The sequence below is a fragment of the Gopherus flavomarginatus genome, chromosome 5, assembly GCF_025201925.1.
Source record: "Gopherus flavomarginatus isolate rGopFla2 chromosome 5, rGopFla2.mat.asm, whole genome shotgun sequence".
Lineage (NCBI taxonomy): Eukaryota > Metazoa > Chordata > Testudines > Testudinidae > Gopherus > Gopherus flavomarginatus.
The window spans coordinates 131770341-131785194 of record NC_066621.1 but is presented as its reverse complement, the minus strand read 5'-3'; the positions used below and the strand labels follow the sequence as shown (position 1 = coordinate 131785194).

At 40.9% G+C, this 14854-nt stretch overlaps 1 protein-coding gene across 3 annotated transcripts in view; it reads right to left on the bottom strand.

The window, feature by feature from the left end:
* Positions 1 to 14854, bottom strand: part of PPP4R4 (protein phosphatase 4 regulatory subunit 4) — a 123408-nt gene that overhangs the window by 38985 nt on the left and 69569 nt on the right. For all 3 annotated transcript variants that reach the window (XM_050954463.1, XM_050954464.1, XM_050954466.1), the window contains 4 exons: positions 12971 to 13092; positions 4444 to 4566; positions 3157 to 3326; positions 1266 to 1385 (listed from right to left, as the gene is read on the bottom strand). In XM_050954463.1, coding sequence (XP_050810420.1) covers positions 1266 to 1385; positions 3157 to 3326; positions 4444 to 4566; positions 12971 to 13092 — 535 coding nt within the window. The remainder of the gene's footprint in view (positions 1 to 1265; positions 1386 to 3156; positions 3327 to 4443; positions 4567 to 12970; positions 13093 to 14854) is intronic.

Sequence of the window (14854 nt, the reverse complement as noted above, 5' to 3'; positions counted from 1 at the left end):
TAACACATTAACATACCCTACTGTGCACACATTTCAAGTGTAATCTCACAAGTCCTTTTTACAGGGCTAAAATAATTTTCTTTTATTTATTCAAATATCATTTTAAAGGTGTCTAGGGGTAGAGACATGAAGTACAGGATTTTGCAGAATTATATGCTAGTTATACAATACCCACTACTAGCTTCAATTATCTCCTTCTACAGCAATGTTGTGTAGAGGTTAAAGCAGGGAGTCAAGACACATTGGTTTTATTTCTAACTATACTAGAAATTCACCATAACACCTTCAACAAACTGTTTAACCTCTCCGCCTCATTCTCCCCCGTTAATAAACTAGGGATAATAAGAGTGAGCCCTGAGTTGTTCTGAGGCTTACAGTAAAGCTCTGCAATCCTTGGATGAAAGTGACCATCTGAAGAGTATGGATTATTATTAAATTGAGGAAGGCGATTTTACATTCATTTGTGCAATAAGTTCCATTTAAAAATCATTAATACCTATAAAACCACTTCATTTAATATATTTAATAAAACAGTACAGTGCAGCTTATACAAAACGAAGCAATTAATTATAATATACATACTTGTTACATTTCTGTAACTTTCTAACTCTGTTAATATTAAAATTCAATCAGTGTTTTGCTTCCACACACTGTCAACTAAGCCCCAAATCCTACAGTTCTAGAGAAGGACTGCAGAATCAGATCAAATGCAGCATATTCCTTTCTCGCTTTCTCTCACTCATGTCTCCCTCACATACCATCCTTCTCACTTTTTTTGAATCTACTCTCTCCCCACTGGTTTGGGATGGGGTGGGGGGGTGGTGGAGGAGGAGAAGAATTATTTCCTTTAGTCCCAGTTATTTCTCCCAATTCCTGTCCTCAGGCTCTTTGGCTCCAAAATCTTGGACCATACTGTTTATTTACACTACTTAAATTTCCTGTTCTGGAGTCTTTCCTATCTGCTGTTCTCCTAATCCACCATACCAAAACTTTCTTCACCAAAATCAATGACAATCTCCTTCTAGTTAAATTTCCAGTCCCTTAAAACATATTTAAAAGGTGTGCAGTGGATTATAATTATAAACCAGAAGACTTTCAATAAACTGAAGAATTTTAGCAAATTTTCCAAAGCTTTCTCACTGAGGCACTCCATAGTTAAAATATAACAAATGTCAATTTAAGCAGACAAGTATAAAAACCACATAAAATATTAAAAAGCCAAAAAAAAAATCTGAAGTACTAACAAAGAAACTTTCTGGACTTACTTCATACAAGCCAATAGCCATAGTGTATCTGACTGGCACTTCAGGGTCATGACAAAGACAGAAAAATGTAGAGTATAGTTCCAAATGGAAGTTTTTCGGATCCACAAATACAATCATGGCCTGTGGGCAAATAAGATGGAGTCTTTAATCCAAATGCACACATAGAGGGCCAAAATGTTTGCGATTCCAGCTACTGGATGGACCACCTCTGCCCCTGTGTGAAACCACTGCTGCTGTAATCAGCAGAACACTTGAGCTAATACATACTGATTTAAAAACGGGGGAGCTGCTGATAGGACATTTTCTGTGACTGGTCCTTAACTCTGGAACTCTCTTCTAACCCATGGTCTGATAAAATTTGGATCAGCTAACTTTTTGACATGCTGCAAGGCTTTTTCTGAAGAGATAGATTGAGAAATACAGGGTAGTTTGCAGAGGAACCTATTATTTCATGATGAGTTAACTAACGGGCAATCTATATTCTGAGCGATTGGGTCCGATCCAGGAGGACAGGAAAAAGTCTTGGTATTGTGGATATGGATCCTTTAGTTTTACATATTTTAACTTATTCTCTAAACAACTAAAACATTCAATTGGAGCTTTTAAAAACAAATACATAAAATACATGTTTAGACAGCAACAAAGCCAATCTTTGAAATTTGGCTAACGTTATGTATGCACAAAACATGTAATAGCTCAAGTAAATCAGTAGATATCTAATTATGTACTTTGTGTAGATTTTAAGCCAACTTAAAGAACATGGCTGATAAGGTTGACTACAAAGAAATGTTCCTTTAAATATAAAGGATACCTGTAAACATTCAAAACGGAAGGCAGATTAATAGAAACAATAGTTTTAGGCATAAAAGCCTCATTTCTATATATGTGAAAGGATCTTTTATTTAGCAAGTACATAAGTTAGACACATATCTAGCTCATTCAGAGCTAAATCCTGTGCCACTTGGAAAGCCAGTTGTGCAGAATGGGTGGGGAGGTTCCAGCTATGGAGAGCTTACAAACAGTTGTTCTTTCAATGCCATTGTGCAAGAGGCTTTGAGGGAACAGTGTATGTGAGATATCTTTGATGATAGGAACATCTTGGTCAAAACTCACCACTGGTTTTCTGTGATTTGTGGATGAAGAGAAGTCACAGAATCTGTGACTTCCATTGCCCCCCGTGATATTTTCAGTCCCAGGGCTGGGGCTCCCAGCCAGCCTCCTGCTTCCCGCTCTCCCTGCAGCTCCCAGTCCCCCCCACCGGTGACAGGACCCTGCAGCTCCTGGCTGCAATGGGTGGACCCTGCAGCTCCTACCCACAGTGGGCAGTGGGGACCCCTCGGAACTCCCAGTCACAGCAGGGGGTGAGGAGACCCCATAGAGCTCAGCTCCCATGGGTGATGGGGGACCCCAGAGCTCCCACTCACCGCAGGTGGCAAGGATCCCCCCAGAGCTTCCTGCCACTGCAGGCAGCAGGGTGCCCCCAAAGCTGCTCAGCTGCCATGCAGGGGGACCCCAGAGCTCCCATTCGCTGAAGTGGCAGGGCACCCCAATGCCTAGAAGAGATGGGTACTGAACTCTTTCTCTCTCTTTTGTCAGGGATATTTTTAGTGAAAATTTTTTAGTCTGGCACAGGTCATGGGCTTCCATGAATTTTTGTTTATTGCCCATGACCTGTCCATGACTTCTATTAAAATATCTGTGATAAGAACTTAGCTTTACTCAAAGCCTTCTTGGAGAATCCCTGCACTAAGTCAATTTACTTTTGTTTTGCACAGGAGTTTGGATTTGGCTCACAATATACTATATGGTAACAGATTTTACATCTTACATCTATTCCTGTTTTGTGGCTAATGCATATAATGTAAGTTTTATAAAATAGCAGTTAACTTACTGGAAAGTTGTAAGCACAGTTCTTCCTTACTGATATATACTTCTTTTCTTGCTCTAGGGTTTGAAGTTGTATCTGATTATCATTGTGTCCATTTTCCTGCTGTAAACCCAGTGTGCAAAGTTTCTTGTAAAATTCCAAAAATCTCAAGTGTTGCTCCGGAGTAAAAATTCCTTTAAAAATACAACACTAATGCTTAAGTTTCTTGTTACAGAATATCAGGGAAAAAGCTAACAATATCCAAAAACTTGAGTTTATTTCCAGAGCAATCAAATAAACCATTTCCCCAATTCATTCTCATATAATGACTCCAATAGGAATCATTTCCTTATTGCAAGTGGTAGGGTGAAATAGTGATTACAGAAAAATTAAACCTACCCACAGAAGAAGAAATCTTCACATTTGTATTTTAGAAATATATAATTTTTAGAATATTAAGGGTTCATTTGGGAGGATTGTGAATATATTTTAAAAGTGGTACAGTCACATTTATTCCCCTTCTTGCCTCCAAATCCTTGAACACCACCACCATTCTCACTGAGCTCAGGCAAAGCCCTTGGCACAAATTAAGCCTTTGGGACCTTAAGGGTTTAAGTAGCATGGAAGAGTTTATCTGGGCCACCTATAGTACAGTGAATTTCACCTTACATTTAAAGAATCAGTGGGCTGGATTTTGATCTCTATCCAGCCCCTACCCAGTTTATAGGTGTATAGGGACCATAAAAAATCCCATGATATGGGAGCAGTTTAGAGCTAACCTAAGTGGCCCTACACTGCCCTAGCCTCATAGGCCTCAGTGCAGGACACATGCTAGTGGTGCAAAGGGAGTGTTTGTACAGCTCACTGCTTTGAGGATTCTGAGCTGCATATTCAGATGCGAGAGCAGCCAGGAATCCAAGTGGTGCAAAGGTGGCATAAAGCCTCCTTTGCTCCCATTTCTTCCTGGGCTAACACTTTGTACTGTATTTGAGGAGACAGAGCACAGCATCTAGCACCTTATTGATAATATCATGCCCTATTTTCAAAGGTTTATAGTTTAACCACGACTAACACACTCACTTCAAGATGAAACTTGCAACAAAACCAGGCATCGAAACAAAACAATGAAAGTAGAGAAAATATGAAAAAGAAAAAACAATCTAAACTTTGTGTTACAGATGGTTTCAGAGGGTTTTTGTACTCCTAAGTATCATTCCACTTGATAAATTTTGGCTATCTGGACATTTTCTAATCTGTATACTTCACAATACATTGAGTCACTCTGAATTTATAATAATCATTAAATCATACCATATAGTCCATTACATAGTTTCCCTAAATGGAAAGACAAAGAAACAAGAATCGATTCATCCACTTTGAAGGATTTTTCACAGAATGATTTCACTAGAGGGAGAACAGTTTGACTTCTGTCATCTGAAAAACAAAACAATTGTGTAAAGTTAGATGTTCGTGTTCATTCACTTGAAGAGGAGCGTATGTTCCTTTCATGATAAAAATGTCAAGGTCCTTTAAAGTGCAGCTGGGATTCTTGTTTAGCTGACACCCATATTTTAATTAAGTAAGAGTATGAGTGAAATCTATTTATTTTAATGTACAAGCTTTTGAGGCCTCTATGGGTCACTCCCCTTTTCTAGGGAAGACCCCTCATCTGTACAGGATGGGACAACAAAAGCTCTCCGTGCACAGGCTCTGACCTGCAGTGTGTGGGTAAGTGAAGAAGCACACCCATCTTCTCCACCAACACACCTAGTAGCCAAGAGATAAGAGGAAGAAGATATATGGTGAGCAAGAGGATAAAGGGAGAGCTTGTCAAGGTGGGACAGGGTGAGTTCTGCTACCTTGGATCTCAAGGTCAGCTAGAAATGAAGCTTTTCAACCTACTGAACTTCCTCCTATTTATCTGCAGGGCTGTGCATAATCTCTGACCACTCTTTAACTCTTTCCAACAGCCAAAACAGCTGTTGCAGCAATAGTAAGTAAAAAACTTCAAACAGAAGGGAGAAATTGATAGTCTCAACAGTTTGAAAATAAATCTACTACTGTATCCAATGGTACGAATCATAGAATCATAGAAGATTAGGGTTGCAAGAGACCTCAGGAGGTCATCTGGTCCAATCCCCTGCTCAAAGCAGGACCAACGCCAACCAAATCATCACAGCCAGGGTTTTGTCAAGCTGGGCCTTGAAAACCTCTAAGGATGGAGATTCCACCCCTCCACCCCGAGGTAACCCATTTCAACAAATGCCGTCTGTTAAAGAATCCAATTGCATTCATTGGTATTCTCCCCCAAACTATCTGCTTTTCATTATGCAGCTTTCCATATGGTTTACATGTTGATTATTTTGGTAATTCATCATCAATTCCTTGTTAAGTAAATATTTGCTTCTCTCTTATGTACCAGGAAGGTGCAGTAAAGTCAGAAAAACAGAAGTGGGAGTGGGAGCTGTTGTGCAAAATACAGGGCTGCTGATGAAGATAAACAATTGAACGGCTCTGAAGAAAAAAAAGATTACTACTATATACAGTACTAACTGGTAAATAATGAACTAGTAACTATAACAACTGCTGCATCACACAGACATGTTAGGATACTTTTGCATACTCTCTATGGGCCAGGTTTCTGGCCCCCTTGATCTTTTGTACCTCTCTGATGGTGAAAAAGCAGTGGAGATTATCTGCAACTGTAGAGCCAGTGTAGCTGGCTCTTATTGCTTTCCTTAACCCCAGAAATCTTCAGTATAGGGAACATGGCTGAAAACAGTGCACTTATCCAGGATGCTCCCAGGGAGACAACGCCAATTGTTGCTGGCTAGAATACGTCCAATTCAAGCCTCACCAGCTTCTGCTGAGGCAAAGCTGGGAAGAGAATCATGGAAGCATAACTGGGCCCCCACATTGAGCCAAATGAACTTAACAGAGAATCTGGCTCAACTTTCCTAAAGATACAGGATCACACCCCCATACATTGTGAGAAGCCTGAAGTTTTGCAGTGCTGACTAAACAAAAGCGTGTTACAGCTTGGAAAGAATACTGCATTTAAAATATCATTTCCATATTCTTTTCAACAACGTCTTTCCTGAAAAGCTGAAATATGAACACTGACACTATGTGCCCCAAAGAGACACTCTGCACCTCATATTCACCATTGGTGATAGAATTGTAGAATGTATGGGTTGGAAGGGACCTCAGGAGACCATCTAGTACAACCCCCTGCTCAAAGCAGGACCAATCCCCAGACAGATTTTTGCCCCAGATCCTTAAATGGCCCCCTCAAGGATTGAGCTCACAACCCTGAGTTTAGCAGGCCAATGCTCAAACCACTGAGCTATCTCCCCCCAATATAATCATATGTTCTGTACAAAGTATGCCTTGTGAGGTATCATTTTAAAAGTCTTAATTTGTTGAACATTAATATCCTGTTAAGTTGTATGTGCTATCATTGTTTATGAAGTTTCACTATGTAGTGCCACTGAGACATGTGAGTTTGGGAATGCCCACAAGAAGCCTTTCAGGTACAACCATAAAAAGTCAAACAACATTGATGGCCCATAGAGAAGAATACAAACACTCAGAAGGATTACCCCAGGAACTGTGAACAATGGAAATCTCTCAGAGACAGCACTACACAATGGGAACTGTTTGACTCAGATCACTGCAAAAGATCTTTCCAGCAAGATGGAAGAATCTATAAAAAGGGGAATTGACATGACCACTGGGCATCACTGCCCATACAACACAACACCTGGAAACATCAAGGAACAGAGACTGAACTGGGGGAGCAGGGTTCCAGGCAGGAAAGAAGGAAGCCTGCCTGTGTATGGAAGCTTGGTGGACTGTTTGTACTAACAGGGTAAGACACTGCTTGATTCAAATCCTGTCCAGTTTAAAGAACTCAGATTGTGTTTTTGATTTACTTGTGGTAATCTACTTTGATCTGTTTGCTATTACTAATAAATCACTTAAAATCTATCTTTCTGTAGTTAATAAATCTATTTTCTATTTTACCTAAAACAGTGTGGTTTGCTTGAAGTGCTTGGGGAATCTACTCAGAAACACGGGCTGGGGCATTGTCCTCTTCACATCAAGGAAGGGACGGACTGGGTAATAAACTTATACTGGTCAGGCTTTTGACTAGGGCAAGACAGTACAGCTCTGGGGTCCTAGGCTGGGGAGCTGTGAGGAATTGGCTGCAGCCTCTCTATTGTTGATTCATGCAGTCAATGGCCAAAAACTTCATGTAACTGCAGCTGGGTGTTTCCCTGCCTGTATGAGTGTCTGTGTGAGTAAAAGTCCTGGAGGGGAATGTAGCTTGCCACAGCATCAGGGAGTAAGAGGAAGCCAGGTTGGTGAGACAGACGGCTCAGTACTCCAGTTCCAGGTTGTTCCACAGGGGGAAACCCATCACAAACACATGCTAAAGAGCCATACAAAACACTTGCATTAATTCTGTAACCAGAAGAAAAAGATTTTCACGGTGCCAAGCATCTACAGATCTAAGTGATGTCAACAGGCACTGCTTATCCTCAACACTTAAAATCAATGCCAATGTATACAGTGTTGTGTATCTATATTGTGCTTTATAAAGCACAGAACAAAACTGGGTATTGCTTCAATAATTTACCTAGTATATCTGCCATATATGAGAATAAGATCATATGTCAAAAATTGTTATGCTCATTTACAGCTATAAATGGTGCATCCCTGGACCAACCTGGCTCCTTCATCCCAGAGAGAATTCCACCAACATAGGTGCAGGAACTAACGGTGCGGGGGGTGCTGCAGCACCCCCTGGCTTGAAATGATTTTCATTAAATACAGGGTTTACAGTTTGATTCAATGGCTCTCAGGACTCCCACTATACAAATTGTTCCAGCATCTCTGTCCACCAGTCAAGGTCAGATTTCATTTTCATCAGACACTCTGTAGGAGTGCCATCAGCAGAGGCTGCCGAGACAATGGTGCTGATTCAGTATGTCCATCAGCCATTCTGGACACATCCTGCCTGCCAGGCAAGCACCACCTACTTTTAGAGTGTACTGATTTGTTGCATGGTCCCCTGACAGACAGAAGATTGTAAGTATTTGTGCCACTGCAATTCCCCCAGTCTTAATCAGACTTTCTGTCAGCACAGACCCTGGACTGAACCTAGTCAATGGTCTCATTTTTTCTCACTGTTACATCAGTGCAAGCTTTAGAATGTACTTTGAGTAATGGAGAGGAAACAGAGGAGAGAGAACAAAATAAAATTCTAGAAACAAAATAGAGACTTTGATCCTCTTATTGCAATGGAAGTGTGGTAGTTAATTATCATTGTGGTTTTAGTTTATGGGAATCACTTTTCTACAGGTAAGTACAGGCTGTAAGTATTTGAAAAAAGTGTCTGGTACTCCTGAGGGAGATGAAAGGCAAGATATTCCTACTGCCCCTCTCTCCCCAACACATACCTCACCTCATTCAGTCCTCCATTCTACCCCACTCACACACAGGCTCCCAAATGTAATAACTCTCCACTGGCCCCCACTTATCCTGACAGCACACACACACATCCCATCAGACTTGACATACATCACTCCAGCCCCAAATACCTCATCCTTATCGGCCACAGTCCCCAACATTCCCACTCACCCCCAACTCCATCAGTTCCCCAACATCTCTCACTCATCCCAACTCTTACCCCACCATTCCTCAACATTTCTAACTTTCTCCCAAACTCTCATCCCATAGCCCACCAATTCTCATCCCCAATCCTTCACCCACCACCCCAGAGACCTTTTTGGCCACTCACTGACACCCCACCATCCCAGCACTCCATTCCTGTCCTGAACTAGGCTGGCTCCTCCTGATCCTGACTGCTCAGCTCCACTTGCTCCACACTCACACAGCCACATGTAACCCACACATGCTGCTCAGGTTTGGTGCAGCTGGGCCAAACTTCAGTGAAGGGCATTGTGACACGGACTGGAAAGGGTCACAGAGCTGCTCAAATTTGGCTGGCTACTCCTCTGTCAGGACAGAGGGGCACCTATGCCATATTTAAGTGAGTGGCATTGCACTACAGCACTGTTAATTTTTTTTGCTCTGTTTGTCGGGGTCCCTCCTCAAATGGAGGGTGCACATTGGTTTATCTGGGCCTGGCCATGAATCATCTTGCACAAATTGGGCTTGATAATCTTAAATGTTATACCTCCAGTTAGCCTTTGGCTGAAATTTGTAAGATCTGGAAAGGACCCTGGTCAATGCCAGAATAGAGCCAGGGTGGGGGAGAGCCAGCAAAGCCACTTAGTCAGCATAGCAGTATTTTTAATTAAATAAGAAGCATCCTAGAAAGTAAGTTCCCATAAGTATTATTCGTCTAGCTGCTTTAATTACTGTAACTCAGTGGGCATTATTGTTCCTTACATTTTATGTTAGAGAGTGCAATAGTTCATGTTGTTTCCAAATAGAGACTAGGATCTGTGGTTTGGCATAATAAAAGTTGTGGGTTTGTGTGTGAGAGGCCCTAACCTATGCATGAGCTATTGAAGTCCTCAAATCGTGGTTTAAAGACTTCAAGGTGCAGTGAATCCTCCAACAAGTGACCCATGTCCCACACTGCAGAGGAAGGTGAAAATTCCACACGATCTCTGGCAATCTGCCCTGGAGGACCCCAAATATGGCGATCAGCTAAACCCTGAGCATGTAGGCAAGCCTCACCAGGCAGACACCCAGGAAAGAATTCACTGTAGTAACTCTGATCCCACCCCATCTAACATCCCATCACAGGTCACTGGGCATATTTACCACTAACAGTCAAAGATCAATTAATTGCCAAAATTAGGATATCCCATTATACCATCCCCTCCATAAACTTATCAAGCATAGTCTTGAAGCCAGATATGTCTTTTGCCCCCACTGCTCCCCTTGGAAGGCTGTTTCAGAACTTCACTCCTCTGATTGTTAGAAACCTTCATCTAATTTCAAATCTAAACTTCCTGATGGCCAGTTTATATCCACTTGTTCTTGTGCCCACATTGGTTCTGAGCTTAAATAATTCCTCTTTCTCCCTGGTATTTATCCCTCTGATACATTTACAGAGAGCAGTCATATCTCCCCTCAGCCTTCTTTTGGCTAGGCTAAACAAGTCTCCTCTCATAAGACAGGTTTTCCATTCTTCAGATGATCCTAGTAGCCCTTCTCTGTACCTGTTTCAGTTTGAATTCATCCTTCTTAAACATAGGAGACCAGAACTGCACACAGTATTCCAGATGAGGTCTCTCACCAGTGCCTTGTATAATGGTACTAACACCTCCTTATCTCTACTGGAAATACCTCGCCTGATGCATCCCAAGACCGCATTAGCTTTTTTCACAGCCATATCACATTGGCGGCTCATAGTCCTGTGATCAATCAATACTCTGAGGTCCTTCTCCTCTTCTGTTACTTCCAACTGATGAGTCCCCAGCTTGTAACAAAAATGCTTGTTATTAATCCCTAAATGCATGACCTTGCACTTTTCACTATTAAATTTCATCCTCCTACTATTATTCCAGTTTACAAGGTCATCCAGATCTTCCTGTATGATATCCTGGTCCTTCTCTGTATTGGCAATACCTCTCACCTTTCTGTCATCCACAAACTTTATTAGTACATTCCCATTTTTTCTGGCAAGGTCAGTAATAAAATGATTAAATAAGATTGGTCCCAAAACTGATCCCTTAGGGATTCCTCTAGTAACCTCCCTCCAACCTGACAGTTCACCTTTCAGTATGACCCGTTGTAGTCTCCCCTACAACCAGTTCCTTATCCATTTTTCAATTTTCATATTGATTCCCATCTTTTCCAATTTAGATAATAATTCCCCATGTGGAACCGTATCAAATGCCTTACTGAAATCGAGGTAATTAGATCCACTTAATTTCCTTTGCCTAAGAAATCTGTTACCTTCTCAAAGAAGGAAATCAGGCTGGTTTGGCATGATCTACCTTTTGTAAAACCATGTTGTATTTTGTCCCAATTACCACTGACCTCAATGTCCTTAACTACTTTCTCCTTCAACATTTTTTCTAAGACCTTGCATACTACAGATGTCAAACTAACATACCTGCAGTTACCCAGATCACTTTTTTTTCCTTTCTTAAAAATAGGAACTATGTTAGGCAATTCTCCAGTCATATAGTTCTTGAACCTTTCTTTTTCTTTTGAAAAGTATAATTTGATTATAATATTTTTGAAGACAGAAAAATGAATTCTTCAATCAGCTGTCTTCTTTTCAAGACAAAGGTTAGCAAACACTAAAAGAGTAGCAGATTGTCACTGTTGGGTTCCATCTCACTGCCACAGGGAATGAAAGGGAACTAAGGAAAGGCTGCACCTGCTCCATTCTTTATGCCCTCCTACAGTAGCACAAGATGGCACAGGCACAGCCCCAACAGACACTGCTAGTCAAAAGACTGATTGCACTGCACATGAAGTGCGTTCACATCTACAATAAGATCCACACTGACACACATTTGAAGAGGAACACTTGACTGTGATTTGGTACAAAAATCCATCTGTATCAACATTTGATGTGCTACTTTCCCCATGCAGCAAAATCAAATGTCTTGTCTTTACATTCCAGTTCTGCACAACTTTGCCACTGTCTACATATCTCAGCTCCTCCCTTTTTTACTCCTCTACCTGATCTTCTCTCTAGTTAATATCCGTTTTAAATCTCCCTATTTTCATCTTTTGCCTTTCCTTACTAGCCTTTATTCCTTGAATTCACTCCTTGACATTGTGTACCAAATGACTTCCTCAACCTCATTGAAGTTCCGCCTAAAACATACTATTTCTGGTGAATGAGAGGTCATCAACAACAGAAGTGAGTTTAAGGAAAAAAATAAATAAAATGCCTACACAACTTTGAACCCATTATCTGTATTACATACCCAACCTGTATTATCTAATTTAGGGCCAGATACTCATGGCGAGTAGTATCTCACTCCTCAAATGCTTCCAATGGAATTAGTGGGAGCACTCAAAAGTAAGGCATTAGCCAACATGAGTAAGGATATCAGAATCTGACCGTGACAACGTAAGCTCCTGGGGCAAGGACTATATATTTCTCCAGGTTTTGCACAGTGTTGAGCGCATTTATGGAATTAAATTAATAATGATAATTATCTAACATTCTTATCAGATGCTCTGAAGATTTTATTGAGCCATTTTATTTCTCTCTTCTCCCCCTCCCCCCCGCCGCAACACAGCATTAGATAATAAGGTGCAACAGCAGGCTCACTCCTACTTAAAAGTTAAGGTGCCCAAAATCAACCAGGGCAAGGACCATGCAAAAAGAAAGGAACAAAGTTTTAAATAAAATAAAGTCAGAGACTAAATCCTAATGACATGGACAGAACATGGAAATTTAAGCATAATTTTATCATCATCTACACCAGGGGTCGGCAACCTTTTAGCAGTGGTATGCCGAGTCTTCATTTATTCACTCTAATTTAAGGTTTCAAGTGCCAGTAATATATTTTAACATTTTTAGAAGATCTCTTTCTATGTCTATAATACATAACTAAACTATTGTTATATGTAAAGTAAACAAGGCTTTTAAAATGTTTAAGAAGCTTCATTTAAAATTAAATTAAATGCAGAGCCCCTGAACTGGCGGCCAGGACCCGGGCAGTGTGAGTGCCACTGAAAATCAGCTTGAGTGCCGCCTTCGGCACCCGTGCCATAGGTTGCCTACCCCTGATCTACACAATGAAAACAATGAAATACAATCAGAGAGATTCTATAATCCAGAAAAACTGCTGCAGAATTGGGCTCAGTAGTTCTAAACTGACCTTACCTGCATCAAACATTTCAAGCAGATTAACTAAAGTCTCAAATGCTGCAAGACGCACACTGCTGCCTTCATCTCTCGCTAGTTCTACTAATTCAGGAAGCACTACATTTTTTGTTAGTTCTGTCCTGCAAAGCAAGCAAAATTGTTAGGGAAGACAAATAATAAAACAATGTTTACATAGCATCAAACCCAATCTCACCCAACATAACATTGTCCTGAAGGCTGTATAGTTACTCTTCAATTTCCTAATTAGGAAAAACTGAAAAAAAAAAGCTGCAGGAAAACAAAAATTGAAGTAAAAAAAACAAAACAAAAACAACCTCCAGAGATTTTGTAGCCAGTTAAAAACTATTTAAAATAAATAATTTAAAATAGAAATCATACCCTCTCATGATTAAAGAAAATTACATAGCTCATCTCAAATAACAGATTTTTCCAGATTGCACTGTATGTACAAACAGCAAAGAGTTATGATGATTTAATATGGGTCACACAGAAGAGTTCTCTGCAAGAGTATTCAGAAGCTCTCACTGCTACAAAAGAGCAAGGTCTTAAATGTAAATGACAAAACATGAGCCATGACTACTGAAGATGCATGGGAATAACTTGTCCTCACTACACAAGATGGCACGGGCCAAAGGTAAGCCCTTCTACATGGAAGGTCTGCTGCCATTATCTGGAGAAGTTGTGAGGCTGCCTGACTGGCTGACCCAACATCAGTATTGGGTTCTTCAAAGCCAGTTCCAGGGAAGTGAGGGAAGGGGATCCTTCTTTCCCAGTTGTTAACAATATCTGTTGAAGGTAGTCTCAACATCTGCTACTAACTGGTATGTGAAGGGCTGGAATGAGATTTCGATCTCTCATCAATTTGAACACTGAAGGGGTAGAGACATTTTCATGGCATGGAATTTCATGGAATGAGATCATCTGTACAGAAAGATGAGGTGGTGTGAGCAAAATGGGAGAGATCCATTTCCTTGTGCAATTACACTAAAGTGGGGGTAGTCAACATCGTTTGGTATGCCTGGGAAATTGTTTATGATTATGAAATAGTGAGCATCAGTAAATAGTAAAGAAAAAGAATGATGTCATGCATGGCTGCAATATTTACATAAATGCAATGATATATCTTGTCAGCAGTGCCTTGATTCCACTACTTCTTAAGCCATAAACACAGATCACTGCTACAGTTTACTCTCCGTAAATACACACATTCTTAACTAGATCCTGTGAGATTAAAGATGACGACAACTGAAGTCAGGTCTACACTACATCTTATGTCAGCATCATTTACGTTGCTCAGAGGTGTGAATAAACAACCACCCAGAGCGACATAAGTTACATTGACATAATCAGTGTGGTCAGCACTGTGTCAGTGGAAGAGCTTCTCCTGCCAACACAGCTATCCTCCAGACATGCCAAACCTGCAAAAAGAAAAAACAGAAATTGGGCTTCTTTTTGGCTTAATTGGCTTGAGAGTTGCTTGTTGGCTAGTAGCTTGTTGCTTCTTTTTTTTGATCAGCTCCTGGCAAGCAGGGGCAAGGGTAAGCAAGCAGTGGCAAGAAAGGGAAAGCGTGTCGAGGTGCACAGTGGGCTCACCACAGTCCCAGACTGCAAGCCGGGGGGATCTTGTCACATAAAGTGTTGGGATTCTTAGGGATTGGCTTGGTTTGGCCTTGTTTTGAAATGAGATTAGCTTGATTTCTGGTTTATTGTGAAAGTTGGGGTGCTTATTTACTGTGTGAAAGTTGGCAACTGTGCTATCCTCATTCACAGGGGCTGGAGCAATTAAGTGAACAAGAGAGCTCTCTCCCATCAGCTTACAGGCGCTACATCAGAGAGCTTACAGTGTAGTCTAAGCCCACGTCCACACTACAGGGTAAAATC